Consider the following 26,946-nt stretch of genomic DNA (forward strand, 5'->3'; position numbering starts at 1 on the left):
CTCTGAGGTCCCTTCCAACTTTGAAATTGTATAAAAGTGACCTATTCCCTTAAAATTCTTATAAGTCTTATTGTCCCTCTTGTATTATAAAGTTTTTGAGAACTAGGTCTGTGTCTATTTCACCCAGTATTCCTAAAACCTGGTATAGGAGCTTATACACAGTAGGTACTTAATATTTATTTTATTGAATAATCCACAATTCAAAATTTTTCCTCTTTGATTTCACTGAGGGGGACCCAATTTAGTATAAATTAATATTTGAATTATGGTATTTATGTTAACAAGCTTGTATCAAATAGATAAATGTATTAGGTACACAATGCTTTATGCTACAAAGATAAAAATAAGTTTCCTCCCCTTAAAGAGCTCCCATATTGGGAGCCAAAAAGGCAAGTATTTTGCATATACTTTAAGTATACAAAATCAATATAAGAGAATGCTTGTGGAAGGGTGTGAGAGAGGAGTCAGAAAAGTGTAAATGGAAAAAATGGTGAAAGAAACGGGATTTCAAGAGGTAGAAGAGGGGGCAAACTAGGCAAGAAAGAAGGGCAGTATGCAAGTTTGGAAGTGGGAGATGAGTGCTATAAATAAGAAACAGCAAAAATAATGTACAAAACAGAAAGAGAAGTAATGTACAATAATAAAGTTAGAAAGGTAGATTAGGGCCAAGTTTTGTTGAGCTTTAAAATGAAACATAAAAGTTTATATTTGATTCTAAAGTCAATAGGAAGTCATTGGAGTTTATTAAGTTGAGGAATAATATCACACCTAAAATTTAGATAAATTGCTATGACAATGATGTGGATGATAGATAAAGAGAAGACTGGAGATACTTCTGGGTACATATGCTACTAATGAAGAAATGTTCGAAGAGAAAGAACTGCAGGGCCTACTTTAATGAATAGATAAAAGTTACTTCTGATTAGGAAGTGCCTTTTAGATTATTCATAAGATGAAATACTTTAAAAGTTGATCCTTTAACTTGGTTAAACATGTCCCTTACAATACTATTCTACTATTCAATTTTCCAGACAACCCTTTCTTTCAATAAGTAAATAGCACAAATCCACTTAAATCCTAAAATATGAATTTGTGTTATTTGTGTTAGGATATTTACTGATGCTCTGAAGCCTGTTAAATAAGTTATATGCCTGAATATTATACAGGGCTAATTTTATGACAATGAATATTTTAGTGAGCATTTCTTTTTGTTACAAGTTAACTATTTACCATGCAATTCTATCAAAGATATAAATGTCATTGCATTAAATCTATCTTGTGATATGATTTACAAACAGATGCTCCATTTGGAATTTATTTTACTCTGGAATCAGCAAACCTTTAAGTGTTTACAATGTGCAAGACACATTCATAGTACTGATAATACAAAAAAAAGCAAACAATCTTACCCTCAAAGAGCTCTAAAATCCACCAAATATATAAAAACTGACATAAAGGAAAAATACAAACAAGTAAGTGTGAACACAAATAAAGCAACAAAATTGAATTTACTGAATATTGAATATGGGAAACTTGCATAAGAATATAAATGAGAGATGGAAATGTATATTTTTTCCTGAAAAAATATATGTTTATGTATATATATACATGCATACACATATTCCTTGCATGTATATATGACATAAATAAGTAACAACAAACCTAAACTAAGCTCATTAAAGCATTAAAAATGCATATAATAGTCAGCTAGACAATATAAGTGTATCCAAGATTTTTGATTGGACAACAATGAGTACATATTCTGCCATGGTGGTAGGTTTGTAATGTTGACATATGCTATCTGCAATGTACAGGAGAGAAGTTTCTAGCTTTAGTTTCTCAAGCTCTAAGAGAGACTCTAATGAAATTTTATAATAATGAACTATGTCAATATTTGTGACTTATTAAAGAAAAATGCCATGGAGTGAAAGCATTTCTGAGTTACTAGAAGTAGAGAGGTTTTTATGCTAAACCCAAAATTGAAAAAAAGTAAAAAATCTTTGCTATTTGACTAACTTAAAAAAATCTGCTAATCCCAACAAAATTATGAATTGTCAACCATAGTTAGAAATGTTTAATTGAATATTAAACAAATAAATTGAAATATTTTTACATCACAGGTATAATTACTAACCATATTCTGCAGCAGCTTTGAGCAAGGCTTCAGCATGTGTGGAACCAAAAGCATTGCGAACAAATCTTCTCCGTCTACGCAGATCATCTTCCCAATAATCTAAGCGCCAGAAATCATGCAGTTGGCTAGAAATTAGAAATAAAATCCCACAACATTAAATATGATATTTATAAAAAGTGAATAATTTTTTAAAATGTTATTTCCTCAAAACTTAGGATTTTCTATTTCTTTTTCATTAGTCAAATTCGAGAAATTTACAAATGTCACGCAAACATTTGTGTGCAATTTTTTCCCCAAATACATATTTTATTCTACTATTTTAGCATTAAAGCATTCAACTGTCTTCTTCAAAATGCACTTACTACTATTAAAAATATAACCACTGTGAGATCAATAACAAATGTAGCATCAAATTACAAGTATTAATGGCACAACCTATTTTGTTTTATAGTGTTTTAACAAGGCTTGTAAATCATAGGATAGACCTCAGTACAAATAGTTTGCAATTTAATGACTGTGGTCCCTGAGTAGACTGAACTTAGAAGTATAAAATATTGCCCACTTGAATTTTGTGGAGCTATGATTAAAATAATGTGCTGAAATATTCATTGAAATAATACCCCATTGCCCCTAGGAACCTGAAAAAGTGCAATTTTATTCATTATTAATAATATTGAATTAGCACTGCACAAAAATTCCAGCATGTGGTAATTGTCTTGGTAAATTATTATTCTAACACTAACAGAGTCTTTGGATGATTTGATAGCTTCCAGCTAATACAAACCATTAACAACCATGACCATCATCAGGTTACAATGCCTTTTAACATTCAAAGCCAATATTAAAGGGCTATGAAATACTCTAAAAACTACAATCAATCTATATCCAATTGAACACCTGAGTCAATGTCATCATTTTGATCTTCAAATCAAAGTAAAGAACCAGTTTCCTGAAAGCCAAGACTTAGGAATGTATGTTTTTGTCTAATTTTCTAAATATCTTGCATAAGAGAACATTTATACTTGTCACTTTTTTTCTGTGCTTTGTTAATATTGGTTTCAAGAAAGCATACTAAATTTCTAATCAGTCAATCAATAAACATTTTAAAAATGCTTTTCTAAGTGCCAAACACTGTACTAAAATACACATCCTGAATGATTTTGGGCTTCAGAGTTCAATTTGTAAAATTTATGCTGAAAATACATGATTTTGATTAAGTGTGGAGGAAAACAATTCTTATCTGAATAATAACAGGGGATATGTGAATGAAAACCAAAAAAATTAATCTCAGAAATGTTATAATTTTAGTTCATGAAATCTTACTTTATATCATTTGAAGACAAATTTAAAAATTATAAAGGACTGCAAAAATATCAAAGACAACTTTCTAATTATAAGGATTTGATATACAAACAGTATATTAAATTTGTTACTTTTTAAAGTTATGATAGAATCAGTAATTTTAGAGCTTTCAAAGGATTTTACAAAGTCATTCTAATTTACTTGTTACATATGAATTTAAGCTTTAAAATATCCCTTTGCCTGTAGTTTGAAAATAAAAAGCTATTTTAAAAAATAAATAAATAAGATATTATCCTTTTTAATTTTGTGACTTGTTTCCTTCCACAAATGATTAAATATAAACTAATTCTATCATTATTCTTTAAATAGAATCAATTCTTCCAGATACATGAACAGGAGCATTCTTGACTATATTGAATAGTTGCTATAATAATGCCAATAGGATTTATAAACATTTTTTAGTGCAGTTATATGATAATGAGAGATAATTACATCTCTTAAAGGGGGATCCAAAGCAGGCATATTTAGATATAATAATCTACAACAGACTGAATAATAAGATAGCAATATTTTAATTAAGATATGTACATATGTATAAATTTTAAATATATAAACAATTGAGCTTTAAAAGCCCATGCTTTTTATGTTGTGATGTCACTTTCTTATATGATCCATCTGTAACATTTGATATTTTCTCCTCTATAGGTTTTGTGAAACTATTCTTTCCTGGTTCAGTTTCTACCTATCTAATAGTTGGTTCTTCTCTGCTAGATCACTAATTGTAGATGTCTTTCAAGATTTTATCCTGAATTATCTTCTCCCTTTATTCTGCCTCATCTCTCATGGATTTAATTATGACTTCTCTACAGATGAGAGACAGGTCTATGCGTCTGATCTCAGTCTTTTCCATAGTATGACATCACCAATTGCCTATTGAAAATTTCAAATTACACAAGTGGGAAATATTTCAAAATAGGAAAAGAGAGAAAAAAGGTTATATGGAGTGATGTGGGATATATAATAAAAATATCTAGTAGGAAACATCAACTGGGAAATGGCTAAACAAATCATGGTATGTTATATATAACGAAATGCTAAAAGTTCTGTAAGAAATGAACGAAGTAGTTTCAGAGAAACCTGGCAAGATTTGTATGAACTGATACAGAGTGAAATGAGAAACACCAGAAGAACAAATTATACTATAATAATACTGTGAAAAGAAGAATTATGAAAAACATAAGAACTCTGATCAATGCAATGATTAACCATTATCCTGAAAGATAATAATGCAGAATTATACTCATTTCCTGATAGAGAGGTCATAAGAGTAAATACGTAGAATGACTTTTTTTTAATATGTCCAATATGTTAATTTGTTTTTTCCTACATATGAACACGTGATTTCTCTTCAATTTCTGCTGAGATTCAGCCCTGGATAAGAAGGAACCAGCACCTGGCTGAGGCCAGAGGCAGTGGGGCAGGGATGCTACTGGCTGCCAGCATTTGCAGAAGGGGATAGCTGAAGCAAAGTCAGACGCACCATCCTTCATCTGACAATTAGAAGTATTTACATTAATACTTCTCATTAAAAAAAAAGAACTGGTAAAGACAGGACCTATCCATAGAAACTTACAATGGAAATAGGGAAGACCAGGGTTCATTTTCAGAGGAGGACACTGAAATTTAAAAAAAAAAAAATTAAAAAAAAAGCTTATTCTACTTCAAAAAGTAATGTTAAAGGTTTCCTACCCAGAAAGAATTTATAGAAGAACACCCCCAAAAATTAAAAAATTAAATGAGAAAAAACTAAAACTAAAAAAAAACAAAAACAAAAACAAAAAACCAAGCCCAAACAAACAAAAACAAAAAACTACCAAGAAAAACAAGATTATGAAAAAAAGTTAACCAACTAGAAAAGGAGACACAGAGTCTTAAAGATGAAAATAACTCTTTGAAAATTAGAACTAGGCAAGAGGAAGCTAGTGAAGTTGTAGAAGAACAAGAAATAACAATACAATATAAACAATACAACATAAAAATGAAATAAAACATAAAGAATGAAAAACTAGAACAAAAAACCTGAACAGATTGAAGAACAAATTAAGAAAAGAAAATATAAGAATAGCTGGACTGCCTGAAAGCTGTGATCAAAGAAACTTTGACACAATAATGCAAAAATTAATCTAAGAAAATTGTTCTGGAGTGATAGAACATGAGGGGAAAGTAGAAATAGAAAAAATAATCCACTGATTACCATCTCAAAAAAATCTTTTGTGGAAAGCACATAGGAATATCATTGCCAAATTTTGAAACCCCTAGATCAAAAAGAAAATTTTGCAAGAAACAGAAAAAAACAATTAAAATACACTGGAGCTACAATTAGAATTGCTCAGAACTTAGCAGCAGCCACAATAAAAGACTGCAGGTCCTGGAATCATATATGCTGGCAATCAAAAGAACTAAGCCTAAAACCAACAATATATACAGAAAAATTATCCATAAAATTGAATGAAAGAAAAGGACATTCAGTGAACTTATAGATTTTCAGGCCTTTTTCTCAACCAAATCTGAACTCAATAGCTAGTATCAAAGATCAAGTTTCAGGAAACTTAACATGGACAAATTGTTTTTTACATGGAAATGTATGCTATATGTTTAAGAAATGACATCAGCAACTAGGTGGCACAAAAGAAAGACTGGGTGGAGCTGAGCATAATTTGACTTTAAAAAAGCAAAACTGCTTAGAAAAAGTAAAAAAAATAATTAATAATATAATATAAAATAAATAAGGTACAGAGGAGGAATAGACACAGAGGCATTGAAGGGGAGAGTAGGGCTTGTAGTGCTGAAATCATACTCACTTCGGAAATGGGTTAAATAGGCAACACTGCATATATATTCTGAAGGGTATAGCACCCTCCAAAACATATAAAGAAATAAAGAGGAAGGGATGAGTAGAGTAGGAAGCAAATAAAAAGAAAGGGATGGGCAAAGTAGGAAGCAAAAAGTGGGGAAAGAAGACAAGGGAGGGATCCATGGGTGAGGTGAGATTAAGTAATAGCAAGGTAAGTTAAGGAGCAGAATTAAAGCAGAAGAGTTAGCAGGACAGGAAAGAAGAGATATACACAAACATTACAACAAATTTTAGACAAAATCAAACTTAAGATTCAATCAAGAGAGAAATCTACATTATATGTCGCCTTACTAATATTATTTAGACACATTTATGTATGGATAAATGTATATGTGTGAGTAAATGTAGATATGTATGTTTGCTCTACGTATATGTATACATATGTGTATATTTGTGAATTTATATATATATATATATATCTATATGTGTATGTGTGTGGGATGATATTCTTAGAGGAATATAGAACTGTAATTCTTGGAGGAATATAGGTTCTTCCAGCTCTTACCAAACGAGAAGATTAAAATATGGTTTCAGACAGTGTTTAAAATCCAAAGAGCAAGCTAGCTAAATTTAGAGAAGGGTTGCTTACCCAAATATTGTCCATTAAACAACAAAATTTCCTAACTACTGCAACTAAGTTATCTACTAAACCTTAAAATCCTTTGCATTGATAGTGTGCCCAAATTTATGGAATCCACAGATCCACATTAAATTTACTAACAAAATATTTGAATTATTGTAATTATTCAGTTGTATGTGGGAAGAGATAGAAGAAAAACAAAGAGAAAGATGTTAAGTAACACATAATAAAACACTATTTCCCTGGATTCAAGTGCTATTCAAATTTTTTGTTTCCAATTTTTGAATTTATGTTGTTGAGCATTTAATAAGGAGAATTTAACTTTTCGTACTCTGAAGGACACTAAAACCTGTTTTTGAATTCTAGACATAAGGTCAGAATCTGTGAAGGTTACACTGTTCATTTTTTCTACTTAGTACTGCATGAGAAATAATAAAGCATAAATCAATGCCAAAAGGGAGAATTAGTAACTCTCATGTATCTAGTATTTGACATTTTACAAAGTGCTTTTCCCTCCACAGCAGAATGAGGGCAGTGAGACTCAGGAAAGTGAAGTGACCTGTTGTTCTCCCCCTTCAAAACTCAGACTCAATACCAGCTCTTCTCACTTCCAAACTTGACATACTAAAAACATAGCAAAATCCCAACTGATGAGGGAGCTGTGAGTCCATTTTTAATTATGTATCTAAATTTATATGCTCAATCCCCATTTTCTGTAAATGGGACTTTAGATATCTTTGTGCAAAATCTAAGTATTATTTTTGATCTCTCTCTTTCCTTTATCTCTTACAACTAACCAAGTACAAATCCTCTCAATTCTCCCTCTTCTATATTTATTTTTCCTCTCCTTTCTCTTTTCATTGCCATAATCCTATATACCCCCATTATTACCCATCTGGTCTATTGCAAAACAATACTGACTTAATAATTTGACAAAAAAGGAGAAACTGAAAGTAGTAGCTAGATGACATAGTAGAGTCCTGCTCTGATACCCTAAGTTATTACTGGGACAAAGTGACTGCTCTACCTGGGAATTTCTGACAAAAAAGAAAGTCATCTGCAAATTGACATTCCAGATTGTGGAAGAGTAGACTGCAGTTCAGGCAACCAATGAGAGGGATTATATGGACTAAGAATTGAGAAGTTCTAAAGACTGAAATTTTAATGATAAAACAAACTATTATTTAATATAGACACACAAATTGGTAAGAGATAAAAACAACCTTAGCAGTCATGTAGAGCAATCTCTATTTGAATAAAAATGCTCTCCACAAAATAATACAATGAGTGGTCATCTAGCCCTTGCTAGAAGACCTCTAGTGATAGATAACCTAAAACTACTGTTTGATACTGAAATTCTGATTTTGAATAATACAAAATCAATAAATGTGTCCTTGTTATTATTATTATTTTTAATGAACAGGATGGGTGAGGGATTCCTAGAAATTACTATTTTAATCAAAAGGCTTATTGTAGAGGATCACAGTCAGTGGGGAAACTTTGGATGAGGTATAAGATCCTTCAGCCTAGAGGGAACCTGCTAACAATGTTTGGCTCCCCATCTCCCCTAAGTGCTCTCAGCGTTCCTGAGAAGTCAGGAGGTGGTGACAACCTGTGTTATGATGGAAACAAAGTGATACTAGATGGAAGAGTGATACCAGGTGGCAAACTACGTACAATAGCAAGTTGTTCATGTGGTCTCACAGGGTGCAATATATACTTAGCCCATGCCCAGTGTTTTGTTACTTATTTAGGGGTATAAGGGTATAAAAAGGGGAAAGTCGTTGAAATAAACAGACTCCATTTTCCCACCACCCTCAGGAGTCCTACCTCATCATTTTTTTCCATTAGGACTTTTTTTTTAATCACTCTGGTGTGGGCTCTAGAAAGCAAGGTACATTTTGTCACCCCCAACTTAGGGGCTCTAGAAAGCAGGATACAATAGCTTATAGTTTTGATACTGGACAAAGAAATATAACATGTTTATAACATTAATAATTTTTTTTAAGTTCATAGTATCTATAAGAAATACAACAAAGAGGAGAGGTTTTATATTTTACAGGTATATTAATATTACTACCACTGATAAGAATAGGTTTTTCTATAGCACTTTAAGGTTTGTAAAGCACTTTAAAATAGTCTCATTTTATCCTAATAAATCTGAGATTTAGGTACTTATCTCCATTTTGCAGAAGAGAAAAGCTAACAGGTTAAATGACTTACCCAGGGTCAGATAGACCCTGTCAGAGTCAAACAACAGAAAGCATATGCCAGATTTGAATTCACTTCTTCCTGAATACAATGCCAGCATCCTACCCACTAAACTAATTTATTGTTGTTATTTAATTGCTTTCTGTTATGTCCAACTCTCTGTGACCCTATTTGGGATTTTCTTGGGAAAGATCCTGAAGAACTTTTCCATTTCCTTCTCCAGTTTATTTTGCAGATAAGGAAAACTATGGCAACAGGATCACACAGCTAGTAACTCTCTGAGCCAGATGTGAACTCATGTCTTCCTTCCTCCAAGCCTAGCACTCTTTCTTACTGCTACCTATCAAGCTACCCCTTGCTGTACCACTTTATCTGCCTCAATTCTAATGCTCCATAAGCCAAATTATATATTTTCTGATTTCAATTTTTAAAATGTTTCAAACCTCAGTGAATATAATTTTTAAACTTCTGAGTTATTTTGATGGTTATCAAATTGAAAAAAATTTATGATTATATAATGTAAAACTATTATTCATTTTTATTTTTACTTATATCAGAAATTGACAAATTTAGCTATTAAATAAGCCATTACTTGTATTTCCATCCTTAAGTTAGATGTTTTCCATGAATAAAATATGTAATTAAAGGTTGGTTCATAATAAATTGTTAAATTCTATGTAGAAAATGTTGCCTTCAAAGTTCCTCTTGATTTATTTTAAGTTAGACAAATATTTTAAGAAGGAAGTTAAATAAATACTATCTAATTGTGCTTATGGTGATCTGCTAATATAGGGCTCATCATAAGAATTTGCAAAATGATCACTGTGAAAATAATTTTGTCTAATGAAGCAACACACAGATGGCTGAAATGAAGCTATAGAGAGATTTTGCAAAAAAGAAAAAAATATATATGACACTCCAAATTAAATCAACATATACTCTGATATTTAGTGAATTAATTAAAAAGTTGTGAATAGGCAGGGAAATTCAGAGATATTTTTTAAAATGTGGTTCAGCAAGAGATATTGCCTTTATATCATGAATCCTTACTTTGTTAAATAATCAGTAAGCATTGGAAATGAAAGATACTGACTAACACAAAATGAACATACAGGAAAAGTCTCATTATGGACATTTCCCTGATTTATTTATCTGTGAATACTATAACCAAAAACATTTGTAGTAAAGAATTAATATCAAGTTAAAAGGATGAATAAGAGATAGGAACAGATGTGACAAGGAATTGAAATAACCTCAATCGACCTATTTAAAGAAGTTAATGACAATTTTAAATTGAATAATGGATAATGAAAATATTAACATTGGTTACAATAATTATAATTAAATAATCTGATATATTATAAAATATATATAATAAAAATAGAATAATTTTAATTTTAAATAATATAAATCATTTGCCATAATAAAATAAGCAAGTGGCTCAGTCATCAACTAATTGATTTCTTTTGCCAAGCCAGGGAAAAGAGGGGCTAAAAACAAGCAATATAATATTTTAATAAGTGGGATAATGGAAGAGAATAAACAGAATTATCTCACAAAAACCAAGAGAAACAGTGGAGGTTAAAACCACTTAAAAGAAAGTTTGGAAAGACATACAACTATTATGGCAAACCATTCTAAAAGGACCATGAAGTATGAAAATGGATCGGCAATTATTAGAAGAAAAAATGGAAAAGATCTACAAAGATATTTTATGACAGTTTTTGCCATAAAGAATAAGAAACCCCCATTTATTAATTCAACATCATTGTGCTAGAGGTACTTATAAAGAATTAAAATTGGATCTAAAAAGAATAGATGGGAAAAGCAAAGAGATTTAAACACTGCATAGAGATCCATGCTTAAGGAGACACAACTGTGACAGCATTAAAGGCATTTAAAAGAGGGGAAGGTATCAAGAATGTGCAAAATATTTCAGACTACATTAGTACTGAAAATAGGTGACCAAAAGAACATTACAGGTTGCCAGCTCATATGGATATCTTCTCATCAAAATAAAAATTTTATGAGAATTATATCCATTCATAGTTAAGTTAATTTTTCATGAATAGTGATAAGGAACAGGCAAGCTTTATATATTCATATTCCAGAGTCAGTTGGTGAAAAGACACTGGATTTAGGTTACAGGCTGTCATATATGAATACTGAAGCAAATCCATGGGCATGTCAGTCAGTGAAGTTGAATTGCAGAAAGTATGGAGGTAAGTCAGAGGTAAAAAGAAGGAAAAGGTAGGAATATGATGAGTTGTGAAGGGCTATAAAAGCTAAAGAGAAAATTTTTTATTTGAACATGGCATATATAAAGGAAAGCCACTAGAGTTGGTTGAGTAGGAGAGTGATGGTCTGTTCTGCATCTTTGGAAAATAATTTTGGCAGCTAAGTGGAGGATGGATTGGATTGAGGAGAGACTTTAAGCAGGAAGACCAACCAAAAAAGGTGCGGTAATAGTCTAGATAGGAGATGGAGAGGGCTGGTACAAAGTTGATGTTTATTTGAGTGGAGAGATGGGAGTCTTATAAGACAGATATGAAGCTTTAAACAACAAGTTTTGACCAGACTGGATAAGTGAAATGGGTCCAAGTAATGAGTGAAGAATGACAAAGAAGTTGTGAAGTAAGATTACTATGAGAATGGTGGTGCCTTAATAGAAACATTAAACCTAGGAAGAAAGTAAGTATTTGGGGGGAAATTTATTGAGTTTTGTTTCAGACATGTTTAGTTTTACATATCTATGAGATGGTATCTAATTAGAGAGATCAAAAGGGATTTAATGTGGAAATGAAGCTTGAGAGAAAGAACAGGTCTGGATATATAGATCTGAGAATCATCCACATAGAGTTATGGTGATAGGAGTAATGGGTTCCTATAGGAGAGGCTGAGATCAAAGATGTACATAGAAGGCTTTTTCTTGGAAAGGAGATGTGCCATCTCTTCATATGAGACAGGGGTGAAGAAGGAGACAAGTTTAAAGATGTCTGATATTAGAAGAGGGCATTCCTAGTGAATGGCCTGAATTATTATTATTATTATTATTTTTGGTGAATTATAAATCAAGGTACTCAGCTGAGAGGGATGCACAGAAAGTTTGAATGGGGATGAAAAAGCTTGCAATAGCTACTAAAATGGCAGGTTTAAACTGACTGCCTTGCAATCCATGGGAAGCAGAATTAGAACTTGTGTCTACTTAAGTTCATGTCCACCTCCTTTGCACTCAACTGAGATAGTGATATATATATATATATTTATATAATATATACACATTATAATTATTAAAAACTTAATAACAAGCATGTAGGTAGGGAGCAGGTAGGGAGTTTATAGTTTATAATATATACATACATAATGAATACATATTACACACATTAACACAATGAAGTGAAATATTCTGGACTTCATTTGATAGAGTCAAAAGAATGTTAGAATTGCAGTCGGAAAAAAGAAAGGCTTCATATCCATTAAAGTATATATAACAGCAATTTTCATGGTAGCAAAAAACTTGAGAGTACATACTCATAATTTGGGGGAAAGTATAAAAGGTTTTACATGAACTGATGCCAAGTAAAATAAGCAGTGTCAGAAAAACAATATTAGCAATGATTTTATGTAATGATATAAATGCAAAAACAAACATAAAGCAGTCAACTGAATTTTACAAAAATATAATGAGCAAGCTTGGCTCCAAAGAAGAGGAAGGAGAAGATATCTCATGGCATTCCTTTGCAGAGGTAGAAAATTGACATTACGGAACTTTACATGTAATATCAGCTTATTTTTTAATGTACTGAAAGATTTTTCTAATTTTTTTTCTTCCATTATTTGAAAAAAAAAATCTTGAAAGGGAAGGTTATCTGGGGGTATAAGAAATATATAGGAGAAATCAGGAAATCAGTTATGAAAATAAGTAAAAGAATTAAAGTTAGAATATTTGAATTTGAATCCTGGCTCTCCTCATTATTCTATAACCTTTAATTACCTGAAAAAAAGGGGGGAGATTCCCTGGATTATAGGATTTCTAATATCTGTTTCAGCTCATAAGCCTATGAAAATCATGATTCTTACTAATAAAGATCTGACTGCTAAAGTAAAAAAGATGGGAATTATGGAGTAAAGAGAGCACTTCATCTTAAAATTCATGCCAAACACTTGTCCTTAATTTTTTTTTTAACCTCAATAATGTCAAGGAAAAGAAATAATATCATTTCCAACAGAAGTATAACTATTGGAATGTAATTACTAGAGGGAAAAGGCCAAAAGCTCATAAGCTACCTTAGCTAACACATATTTGGTCTTGGATGTCAAGGACAGTGTTGGTTTTTAACAGAAGCTGCATACACAGCATTACAAAAAATGGTAGTAGAAGTTTATGAATATGGTTCTATCATACAACAGCATTTGAGAGTGGAGAGGTAAACAAGTAGGATTAGAATATTGCATAAGCCTAACTAAGTAACCCTCCCAGAGCTGGGCAAAAAAGTAAAGCAAATAATGGAACAAGCATGCCAAGCTCTTTATAATGACCTATTTATTGTCATCATTTGTAACAGTTTTTCCCCTGCATTTGGCCTCATGTACTTGATTCTCTGGTGTTCTATATGAGAAAGTAGAAATAGCACCCTCCAAAAATAATGAAGTCAGAAAAAGGGACTACCCTAAGTGCCCACAGGACATCCATATTTTTTCTGAATAATTTTGAAAAGGTAATTTTTTTTCTTTGCAACTCTTCTTATAACCAAAATAAGGCAACCAGCAAGACATTAACTGACAATAGCTACTTCCATATCTTCATAAAATTTTCATAAAAATGAAGTATATATGCATCCCATTAATGAAAATATGAGAAGAGCAATAGCAGGGTTTTGCAATTGCTATTATATTGCAGACTAAATCTTTACAATTGAACCAATTATAGGAAAATGTAGAAAATGCAAGTTCTATCTTTGATTATTGTTAGCAGTTGAATTTTTCTCAAAATAAATGTAACCTTCAAAGATCTCCTTCAACAAGTTGTCTCTACATGCATATAAAGTTTAAAAAAAAAAATCCATAGATTACACAGAAACTTCATTCAGGAATCTGATGAAATGTTAATATCAAAGAAGAAATAAGTAAGTTTACCAAAGGTATCACATTTGTTATGAAGGATCTCCTGCCTGAAATATGAGAGACAGACAGACTAATATGAGAGACAGACAGATAGATATAAAAACTGAGATAAACACTGCTTTCTAGCCACCAGTCCTCTTTATATGTTTGTTATCCCCTATTAAAATTTAAGTATCTTGATGGGAGAACTATTTAGTTCTTTTGTATAGGTATACCTAAGGGTATTTGGCATAGTTTGCTTAAATAGTGCTCACTTATTCATTCATTCAGTTCTGCATATTTTCTTATAATTTAAATAATTTAAGTGATTTTCTGCATGTTTTTCCTCCAGGTCTCAGTATTGACTATAGTTTTCTTTTCTAATTTAGTTAAATTTGGTTCTTTTTTTCTTCTTCTGATTTGTATGGTATTATAATTATTTCCTTATTTTCTCATCTTTTTTTTTTTTTTTTTGCTTTACCTTAATTCTTCCCCTAAAATTATTCTTTTTTGATATGGTAATTCTAGTACCAGGGATAAGTCTTGTCTATTAAGATTATTAAATATTACATCTTATATACATATAATTATACATTAATATTATATACTATATATGGTCATTTATTCATTTGAGGATGTCACCCATGATATCTTGGATTATTTTTCTTCATATTTGTGTTGCTTCTTCAGTTGATATTAAATTATTTTCTGGTATTTTCATTGAACTGATGATTATGATCCCTTTGTTTACTTCTTATTTTGATTGATTTTTATTTTATTGCAAGGTTTTTAAAATTAATTTTCATTCTTAGTGTCTACTTTGTTTCAAAAAAACATGAGGAAGCACTCTTTAGACCTACCATTTTACAATTTCATCAGGAAAATCTATTACCTCTACTTTTTAAAGAATGAAATTATCATTAAACATAGCCAAGTATATATGCTAGATGATGCAATGAATAGAATACTTGGCCTGAAATCAGGAAGAATCCTCAGCACCATGGCTCAGGGTTAGTTACTTAACCCTGTTTACTTCAGTTTCCTGATATGTAAAATGAGCTGGAGAAGAAAATCAAACCAAAACAAACAAATCCTAAGGGGACAGGAAGAATCAGAAAGAGCTGAAAAATGACTGAAAACAAAGAATATATAAAATACTCATTAAATCTGTAGTCTCACCAATTTGATTTGATTCCCATGGCAATGCAGATTGAAACCTACTCATGCTTTCCGTTTTCTGTGACTTGTACATGTATTCCATAAATTTGCCACAGGAACTTGCCATGTACTAGAGAACTTTCCATTTTCTTTTGATATTTTTTAATGCCAGTGGAACACTTTAGATGTTCACTTACATTGCTCCATGTAATAGCAAAGATGAATTAGTTGTTTGCAATTTGCCAAAAAGATCCACAAGATGACCAGATACTTGAAGACTGCCAATATTACATTGTAACTGATTTTCCCTATAGTATCTAACATGCTATAAAAAAAATAGGGATTTTTCTTCCTGAATCTTCCTTATTACTTTTCAGTTTAAATGCCTTTTAATGAGATCTGCAAGATACTAAGCAAATATAATTTTAAAATCATTCCTTTGGGGTATTGCTAGTCAAGAGTTGCTTATTCCTATATTTTAATTAGAATATGTGTTCCAAAGATTCAAATATTATTATTATACATATTCTTGAACAGCTGTTCACTTCTCAAGTCTGTCTTTCTTTTCTGAAGCCCTCACCCTCAGTCAGAAGCAAGGATGAAAATAACATAAAGTACACTGAAGGTCTTCAATTTCTTGAGTCTAGGACTTCATAATTCTTAGCAATAATTTCTAGGCTACTTTTTAGCAATATCATTTTTATCCACTGGAAATGAATAGAGACTATCAGGTTTAATATCATTTGAGGCTTTTTATCACATCCAGATCATGCTTAGAATAGGCAGTAAACCTTCCAAACAATGACAAGTCAACAAATTACTTCTTTGATACTATTCATCAAGAAGTTATCACTGAAAACTATAGTCTCCTGACTATTTGCAGAGAATCTCTTTCAAAGTCTGCAGATTTCAAAGGGTGTGGCTACAGAAAAAGGAAATGAGATAGTGGTGATAATTTAACCTCCCTGACATATCATGCTTTCTCTCTCTCCTTCGTGAGATATTTTGCAATTACTAGTCACTTGATATTTTGTTTCTTTTCTATTTTCTAATCATCTATTTTCCTTGATCAATTTTATAGAAGCCTCTTCCCATTTTTTCCCTTGTCTGCCAATAACTTATTTATCATGGACCTGCCTATTCTGTTTCTTACACCTACCAGATTGCAGAGCTATGGAATTTTCTGTTTCTTGTTTTTATTGCCAGATTTAAAGAAACAGCAGTTAGGGAAGGGCAAGACAATTTTCTAATATAAACCCACTGACATAAATTGTAACACTGTTCACCTCTCTTAACCTCTCAATTGAGAACCCTGCCTCATTTTTCATTGAAAAAGTTGAAGTCATTTACAAAGATCCCTCCTGCTCTGTACTTCATCTACCAGAATTGATGAAGTTCAGCTTCCCTCGATTCTCGGTCAGGAAACCAAATGAAGAGGTCCTGGGTTGTGTCCCCAAAAGCTGAGGATCAGTGTAGAGCAGGGAGTTGTGGGAACCCCTTTGGTCAGCACAGAGGTTTTTTGTAAAAGAATTTATGAACCTGAAAAGCTAGACTGGCAAAAAGAATTTTATTATTGGCATTGGGAAGTCAGTCTTTGCTAGAAAGACTGAATTCCTTGGTGGCAGATCCTGACAGAGAGATATAAAGTTTTTAGCAGAAAAATCCTATCCTAGCAGAGAAAGTGAATAAGGTCTTGTTAGGTAAATAGGAGAGGGAAGGGAGAGAGAGAGAGAGAGAGAGAGAGAGAGAGAGAGAGAGAGAGAGAGAGAGAGAGAGAGAAAGAGAAAGAGAGAGAGAAAAGAAATGTTGAAAGATATCATTTCAGTGGGCAGAGGGTTGTAGTTTATGCCAAAGGGAGAAAGAGGCTCCTTGACATGGCATGTTAGGTCCTCTGCAAGGAATGCGCCCCAAGTTGCCTCTTTTTATAATTGAAACCTTGGCTAGAAACTGGGGGAGGGGACGGGGAGGACTGAGCAGTTTGAGCTGGAATCAGAATAGAAAATCTTGGAATTGAATGAGTATCTCTGGGCTAATTTCCAACTCAATAGAGTTAGATAGAAATCTCAGCTCGGAGTAGTAGGAGTTGTCCTGAACTCAACTAGTCCCACCCAGATAACAGAATGAAACCACTTTATCTTGAGTCCCTGGGGCAGGTCTTTCAGGGGAGAGCTTAGCGTTCCCCCCAAATTCAGAGAAAGAGAAAACCCCTCATCAGAATGACTGTCATCTTTTCTTTGTTACTAATTTCATATTTGGATAAAACCAACCCTTGTACATGCAAAAGGATTTTATTTCATCCCATCTTCTCCAATAAGCAATCCTATTATCATTTCTACCTTTTGATTAATCTTAAATTGCTCCATCTATAGTCTGCTTTTCTTTCTGTGTACAAACAAGCCTAATATCTCACTTATGTTAAAGAAAAAAATCCTTACTTCTTCTATTAACTAATATCCTTTACTTCTCTTCCCTTTTGTGCCTAGTCTCCTTGAGAAGACCATCTGTAATCCATGCCTCCACTTCCTTTTCTTGAACTTGGTTCTAAACTCTGTAATTTGAATCAAAATTGCTCTCTCGAAAGTTACTAATGGTCTCAACTGCTATATTAAAGGCCTTTTCTCAGTTCTCATCCTTCCTGATCTTTCTTCAGCTTGAGTCTGCACTGGAAAAACAAAACATATTTGGCTAAGCGTCATTTAGCATTTATTTTAAGACCTCCAACTGACCTCTTCTTGATTTTCTCTTTTTTTTGTGATACTGCTCTTTGCTCATAATTTTACCTTCCTGACTGCTCCTTTGCTATTTCATTTGACGATCTCAACAACTCCCATGATTTCAATGATACTCTCTATGTAGATGACTCTCAGATTTGTTTGTCTAGCCTTCTCTTCTGACCTTGCATTTCCCACTACTTACAGGACATTTCAAAATGGATGAACCATAGAATCCTAACATCAACATGTCCTAAAATGAATTCATTATCTTTTTCCCCAACACTCTCCCATGTTCCTATTTTTAATGACTTTACAATCTTCCCAGTCACTCAGGGTTATAATTTATTCATCATTTTGGACTCTATATTCTTTCTCACTTTCCCATACCCAATCAGTTGTCAAGTCCTATCATTTCTAACTTCACAACAAAGTGAAGTGTTGTTCACTTATCTCCTCTTATCTCATGACATTGCCATTATACTGGTACAAATCTTCACACCTGGAATATTATAATACACTGCTGTTCCATTTTCCTGCTTCAAATCTCTCTTAATTTCAGTCCATTTTCTACTCATCTGTTAAAATGATCTTCCTAAAATGAAGGTCTAAGCATCTCAATCTTCTCTATCCCCAACTTCCCAGAAACTCCCCATTACTTCCAGGAAATAATTTAAAATCTTCTGTATGGCTTTTAAAGTCATTCTTAATCTAGCCCCTTCCTATCTTTGTGTTCTTCTTGCATCTCACTCTCTTTCCAGATAATGTGTAATTCAATAATATTAGCCTCCTTACTTTTTTCCTCACATATATTAAGCAATATTAAATAAGAATCCCAATTCTGACGATTTTCACTGGTTCTCTCCCATTTTCCTCTTTAGCTTTTCCTCCTATCTTCCCTGGCTTCCTCTAAATCTTATCTAAAATCCCACCTTCTGAAAGAAGTCTTTTCTCCTTCATCTTATTACCTCTCTAAAATTAGTTCTGCCCCCAACCTGTATATAGCTTGTTTATACACAGTTGTCTGTATATTGTTTCCCTCATTAGACTACGAGATGACTTGAAAGCAAAGACTCCCCCCACTCCCATTCTTTGTATCTCCAGAATTATGTGCTTGGCATATAATAGGTGCTTAATAAATGCTGGCTGATTTACTATCTTATTTGTAAAAATTTATATAGGATTATGGAAAGTTATAAAGCAGCATAATCTCATTAAACAATGAAAAGAAAAAAAAAATTAGGGCAGTCTTATTGAGCAACTCAGTTGATCCAGCATATTACAATGAAAGTAGAATGACATTAAAAAGATTAAAACACACACATAAAATTTGTCAAGATTAAGGGAACAATTACATTAGAAATCTATCATAATTCTTGATATGTAGCATTAAGAACCAGAAATCACACTGGAAAAACAAAAACATACTTAGCTAAGGGTCATTTAACATTTACTTTAAGACCTCCAGTAATGAGGACAAGGAAACTCCAATATTCTCAGCAAGTCTAAGTTTTGATTTCTGAGTCATTCTAATTATTAGGAAGTTGTTCTTTTCATTAATTTTATATTTGTCTCATTGAAATTTTTACTAGTAAAACTAGTTCTGCTTCTAAGGATAAGGAGAACATGTCTAATTCTTCCTTCTAAATGACAACCCCTCATTTTCTTGGAACAACTATCACATCCTCCTAATATCTTCTAAAGTGTAAACATCTCCACTATGGTATAATCTCCAGACCCATCATTCTCCTTACTACCCTATTTTACATGCCTCTCCAGCATTCCAATATATTTCTTAAAATGTAGTATCAAGAACTGAACACAATATATTACACCATCTTACCAGGGCAGAATATATGGCTACAATAATATTCTTAGTTTCACATACTATGTCTTTTTTAATGCAGCAGATAAGATCACATTAACTTTCTGGCCTGCTATATAGCTCTTAAGTCATACTGAACCTTCAGTATATAAAAGCCTCAAAACTTTAAAAAACAAAATGGTATTTAAGTCATGTTTCCTCAAAATTGTATTTGCATAATTGATTTTTTGTAATCCAAGTGTTAGGTTTTACATTCAACCCCATAGAATTTCATCTTACTAGACTTTTGCCCAGCATTTTATACTGTTAAAATGTTTTGAAATGTAGTGTTTTAACAATCACTCCTAGTTCTGAGTCACAAAAAGTGTGAAATATACAATCTATGCCTTTATTCAAATCATTGAATGAAATTTACATAAAATGTGACCCTTTCTTCCACTGCAGTGGCTATCTTCTGTATCTAGTATCAAAGAAAAAATTCTGTTTGGCTTTCAAAATCTTTATAACCTAACCCTCTCTCATCAGTCCAGGATTATTATACCTTATTTTTCAATCCAATGACACGACTCTCCTCCTGGCTGTTTCATGAACAACACAGTCTCTAGGCATTTTCTCTGGCTGTCCCATGTTTGGAATGCTCTCCTTCCTCTGTTCTTATGATTGACCTCCCTGGCTTTCTTTAAATCCTAACTAAAATCCTATCTTTTACTGGAAGGTTTTAATTCTAGTGCCTTCCCTCTGTTAATTATTTTCTCTTTAATCTTCATATAGTTTGTTTTGAATATTTTTTTTTGGGAGGGGGGATATTTTCGCTCCATTAAATTACAAACTTACTCAGATTGTCTTTTGCCTCCTTTTGCACCTTCAGTGCTTGTTGTTCTGTCATTTTTAGTTATGTCCTTATTCATGACCCTACGTGGAGTTTTCTTTGCAAAGATAGTGAAGTAGTTTGCCATTCCCGCCCCCCCCCCCAATTCATTTTACAGATGAAGAAACTGAAGCAAACATGATTAAATGACTTGCCTCGAGTCATACAGCTTTGACCTCAGGAAAATAAGTCTTTTTCACTCCAGTATCGGCATTGCTGCCCTGCCCTACTGCCCTTGCTTACTTATTTATTATTTGATAATCCTTTCTCCAACAAGGAAAGTATCATCTCTTTGCTACCCTGTAATCTTTATATAACTATGGTGTTTTTAACATAATTCCTATAATTAAGTTTCACAACAGATGTTCCTTCTAGTCTTTTTATTTTTTTAAACATTACTCTTACAGTCTAGATTCCTTGTACAACTATTAAAGGAGTCAAAACTTTTCCTCTTTAAATATTTTAAATATAACTTGAAGATAGGGAACCGAATAAGACAACCTCTTTAAATATGAACTTCTACATACAGAAATCCGATAAAATGTATAACAATAACTTTTGCAACTCAAGATGTTATTTTTATTTTAAAGTTCTACCAATTCCTCACTCTTATTTCCAGATACTAAATTAATTCTACCTCTTCTTTAAGGCCCACTCTCTTCAATCAAACTTTGCCAGATCTTATCTTTAAGTGACCTCTTAGTGTCTCTTCTGAATTATTGTATCATATTTATTTTTATAATACTTTGATCTCATTCGAATTCACATTATTTTTATTTGTTTATATTTTATGTTTTGCTCTGTCAATTTGTAAGACCTCAGAAGCAACATATTTGTCCTATTTTCTTCTGCCTTATTCTTATAGCCAGGTCCAGAACTTTGAATATAATGAGTATGTAATGTTTGGGAAATTTGCTGATTGCTCAAACCACTAAATAAATTTTAGTCTTTGGATTGTAATTTTTAATATTTTATCAGGAATGTGAAGTACCAATACTAACAGAGTAATTGCTGCTACAGATGAATTGTTGGTGGTATAAGAGGTACACAATAGCTAGATACATCATTTCAGAGACAGTACACTATGTTATAAAGAATTAGAAAAACTTGGAGACCAAATGGGCCTCCTAGTTCTTACATAAAAATAGCTGTACAAGCATGAGTAACTCAATAATCTGTCTGAAGTTATGGTTCTTTATAAATTGGAAATCACAATACTTGCACAGAATTGTTGTAAGGAAAGTAATTTGTATATGTATATTAAAACATATTATGTGATATTATGTCATCATCTTCAGTAGAAATAGTAGCATTTAGAAAGTAAAATGTGACATTAAAATAAAAAACAATTTTTCGAGGAAAAATATATACATGAGAATCTGGCAACCTATGTCAATGTCTTTACAGTTTTAATAGCTACTTATTCACATGTATGCTAAATAAATATAAATGTAGCACAGTGGTGAAATGTTTTCAGCAAACAGACTTTAATTAAACAATTTGAAATCTTAGCTATAAAAGCAACTATAGAAAAAGAACTGAGCAATTGAAGCTTTTGTAAAAAACAATGGCTTCATTTGGGGTCCTTTCCTTTGCCAATTTAATAAACTTTCACTATATTCCTTTGAAATGGTTCCATTATAAGAATTCTATAACGTTAGACTAATTTGCCTGATAATTTCAAAAACTGTTTTCAATCAAAGGCAATGTAGGTCTGTAATCTCTGAAGCAGTTGACTTCATTATATACTATTACTTACAATTATCATACAGCTTTCCATCTAAAATTATTCAATTAAATATTTTTGAAATAGGTTAATTCAGTGATAATTTGCATTAAGGCATTTTGTGAATTGTTTTACAATTCTGAATCGTATGCCCTATTTAGAAGAAAAGGATTTCTGCAAAATGTCTAAACTGCTAGAATTCAAAGAGCAACTTAAATTGACAATTTTTTAAAAAGTGGATAAGCATTATTACCTTTTAAAGAGGGGTATACTAAGTTTTAGAAAATCTTACTTTATTTTATTACATATCAATGGCTTTAAGGAAGTATTATTTTCCTAAAAGACAGTATATCTCAACACAAACTTGGTATTGTATTCACTTGAACAAACAATGATTTCCAGAGATCCTTTAAGTAAGTGAAGCCCGATAAAATTACGGGAAATGACTATATATGATCAGAATGGCTTTCATCTGCATTTTGTTAGACCAAGCATCGATTTCACTTTTCAGCTGTGAACAGCAAGAGGCCAGCTGTGGCCAAGGAGGGAGCAAATACTGAACTAGGGTCATATCAGAGGCTGAATTGTCAGAAAATTTAACACTTTTAAAGAATAAATACCAGTAAAATTTTCCTAGTTACAACTATTCAAACAAATACACACGGCAGGTCCTACAAACTGTCAAACAATGATTGTTTTAATTTATGATAAAATAAAACCTTTGAACTTCAGTTATGTGAATAAACAATTATGTTAAGGAAATAAATAAAGTGGGGAAAATATAAAATATACTGCCTTCAGGGCAGAAACAACTACATTTGGCTTGTTATTCCCAGATGTGCTAAAAGGAAATTTATGACAGCATAGTGGAAAGCAAGATTCCCTTTGTGAAACGTTTTATGTTTATTTAACTAAGCACAATCATTGAAAATGACCTTTATCCAAACTCTTCACAGCTGTCTTAAAATGATCTAAAACTATTGCCAGATATTTTTTTTATATAACATTATTTACTAAAAAATCATTACCCAGGGGCCATATTATAGCACTGGAAAGTAACAACAAATCCATTTTCAACAATGTGCTACAAAGTCTTAATGAAAAATTGATAACACATTGAACACCCCTATTAAAAGTCTGACAAACAAAACATATCATCTTAGTTTTTCAGAACTGATAAAAAATGTACAATTTCCACATTCATGACATCCTATATATTACTTCCTAAGAAAATAGTTATAGAAAAATATCTGAGAAACTTAAATGGGATTTTTAAAATTTAAAATCTATAACAAACATGCTATATTTATGCCCTGATAATACTTTCCTCTTTAATATAAAATAAATTGTTTTATGGTCACGAATTCAAAATTGCAGAGGTTTTAGATAAAATAATCTTCAGAAATTTCTATGTTGTCAAAATAATAGTATACGGTTCAGACATCTAAATAGATATTTTCTATTTAAAACAAAAAATGTATAGTGAGGTCAAGGACAATTCATAGGTTCTAAAAAATAATATGTACTTATGCATCACAAATTTTAAAATGTGTTTCTCTTTTTTTCATAACACAGTTCTTTTTCAGTTAGCAGAAACCAGGCATATTCTGAAAAAAGAGTCTTCTATTAAGAAGATGATTAGTTCAGTAAATCATGGCTTTCAGATAAAGATGATTACAGTATCTCCTTGATAGAAGAAGGAGAAGGGTAGAGGAGTCTCATTTCACCACAAAGTAATTATGCTGAGCCAGAATGTTACCATTTATCATGGCTGAAAGATGACACTCACTGTTAGCCAAGGGAAGCTGCTGCTCAAATGCTTCCATCTAGATCAATACACATGGCATCTTTTTTTCTCCAGCAAAAAGTAATTATACAATAGAAAACTTCACAATCAATACCTGCTTGAGCTAACTTAAGATCTGCTGCTCAAGCATGAAGCTATGGTACTGTCAGCTATCAGGAAGATCCACTACATTAAATCCAAATTAAAGCAGTATAGTTTTTGCACATAATCAGTCTTTCATAATTCTTTTTTCCAAGTGTTCACAATTATTTCTTGCAAAATAAGGCAATGAATGCCAAACATTATGCTAAAGGTCATACCAAATAAGCAGTTTAACTACTGAACTACATGGAATAATTGTCATCAATTAACCCATAAGGATTTTTTAAAAAGGAAAAAAATAATACTTGAAAGGAAAAAAAATCCATCCATGAGGCAAGAAATCAATTTCCCTACTTCCTCAATGCAAGTTAAAATACTTTCTGTTTCTTAATCTGCCAGTTGAGACCCTGACCTTTACTGAACTGGAAGTTCAGAAGGAGCAGAGTGAACAGAAATTTATGTTTAAGAATTATTAAGCTACAATTTTCCAAAACTGTAATAAAAGAAAGCAAAATAAAACAAAAATTGTGTATATATGTTTGTAATATATACATATAACCAAGCAGAAGAAAATGTTTGAAATGTGTAAATGTCAGATTTGACAACTACTTTTACTAAGATAGAGCTTAGTCTTATAAACCAATCTAATATATCAGGAAAGGTTAAGGGGCACAGAAAAATCACTCCTTCAATGAAAAAAATTTGACATCCAATTTTCAAGCTGATTTATCAGTAGAAAGCTAAAATTGATAGTTTGCCATTACTAGGGAGCAGACTGTCTAAGAAAGCTGTTACAAAACCTCTCGTTTTGATTTAGCCTCATAGATCAATACAAAACTACACTGTTTCATTTTTTTTTAAATATTGATTTTCTGATATAACCTTAGTATAGGAACATTCATCAACAAACTAAAAAGGCAATATTTATTTCACAAAATTCTGCTTTACTCAGCCAAATGTATTAAGTGATCAAGTAAATTCAAATTTCTATTTGCTTTGTTGCTAATCATTGTTACATTCTACCAAATTTCAAAATTATTATCTTTTAAAAATTTAACTCTTAAAAATTCAAGATCTTTTCAGAGTCTGCAGGTACAAAACTGCTGCCATGATAATACTAAAATATTTTAATTTCTAATATAAAAATATTTAAATATCTACTATGATAAAGAACTTACTAAACATAAACAAAAGCTCTTTGAGATACTCAATAATTTTTAAGAATAAAAGGAAGTCCTGAAACCAAATGGTTTGAAAATGGCTGATTTACTCTAGTACCCTAAGTTTTCAAATGAGGAAAAGGAGTATAACAAAGATTAAGTTACTGGCCAAAGGTTATAAAGATGGTTTAAATGGCAGAGTCAGAATTAGAATACAGGAACTTGAATTCCAAGTTCTTTTTTCTTTCTACTAATTAGACTTCTTAAATGTTTCTGGTAATTAATTTCTTCAGCTATAAAACAGGGGAAATAATAGCTTCCCTACCTGTTTCATGAAGTGTTGTGAGGAAAGGAAAGGATTGTAAACTATTAATCCAAGTTTTAGTATTATTATGAAGTTGTGTGAATTAAAAGAGTCTTAAATATATACAGAAGGCTTTGTAACTATGATGCCATATAAATGTGAGATTATTATAAAAATAGTCATACCACTATAAAATAATTATATAATTTCAGATGTTGGCAACTTTCTAGAAATATGATTTTGGGCACTGTCAAATATTGTCAGTAACAATTATACTTAATGAGTCAGATTGTGGGAATGAGTTAAGCATCATTTAAAGTTAAAGATTCTATGACACTGATTTTTGTTAGCAGACATCTTTCCAGGGCTTTTGAAAGCCTACTACATTGTACATATATAATCAGCTCTGCTGCTAAAAAAAAAAAAAAAAAAAAAAAAAAAATATGAGCTCTGATCAACTAGCATATTTTGTGCCACTAGAATCTTCACAGAAATCAGACACTCAAACAATATGTAAGCACAAGGGTTCAAACATTTTTACATTATGTGAGAAACAAGAGATGTGACTTTTCTATTATTATGGGAAAGCAGCATGCTCCAAGAGCACCTGTGTCTGAAGGCAAAAGATCTGGGTGGGAATTCTGACGCTGCCTAAGGGAGCCAACACTTTGCTTTCCTCATTTATTAAGGAGAAGAAATTATGTGTCTTAATACTAGGGGCTAAGTCACACTAGTTCTAAGTATTTGTATGTAGGAACCTCCTCCTGCAATTGCATAAGCTCATTACTTAAATCTATGAGTAAACCCTCTAAATAACAAATACTTAAAACAATATCAAACCAAAATAATTCCACAGATTCATGGTGGAAAATGCTGTTCAAATAAAGAGAAAGAACTGATAGAATTTAAATGCAGATGAAAGGATATTATTTTCTCTTTCTTTTGATCTGTTTCTTTTTTTCACAACATTACCAATGTTGTACATATATAACCAGTTTAAAATTCTTACCTTTGGGAGAGGAGTGGAAAGGAAGGAGGGAGAAAATATGGAATTCAAATATT

General features: G+C 31.8%; 1 protein-coding gene across 7 annotated transcripts in view; it reads right to left on the minus strand.

Moving 5' to 3' along the window:
* Nucleotides 1-26,946, minus strand: part of NBEA (neurobeachin) — a 727,838-nt gene that overhangs the window by 264,163 nt on the left and 436,729 nt on the right. For all 7 annotated transcript variants that reach the window (XM_031960710.1, XM_031960705.1, XM_031960707.1 and 4 more), the window contains one exon: nt 2,135-2,259. In XM_031960710.1, the coding sequence (XP_031816570.1) occupies nt 2,135-2,259 (125 nt within the window). The remainder of the gene's footprint in view (nt 1-2,134; nt 2,260-26,946) is intronic.

The sequence above is a fragment of the Sarcophilus harrisii genome, chromosome 3 (genome assembly GCF_902635505.1).
Source record: "Sarcophilus harrisii chromosome 3, mSarHar1.11, whole genome shotgun sequence".
NCBI classification, from domain to species: Eukaryota; Metazoa; Chordata; class Mammalia; order Dasyuromorphia; family Dasyuridae; genus Sarcophilus; species Sarcophilus harrisii.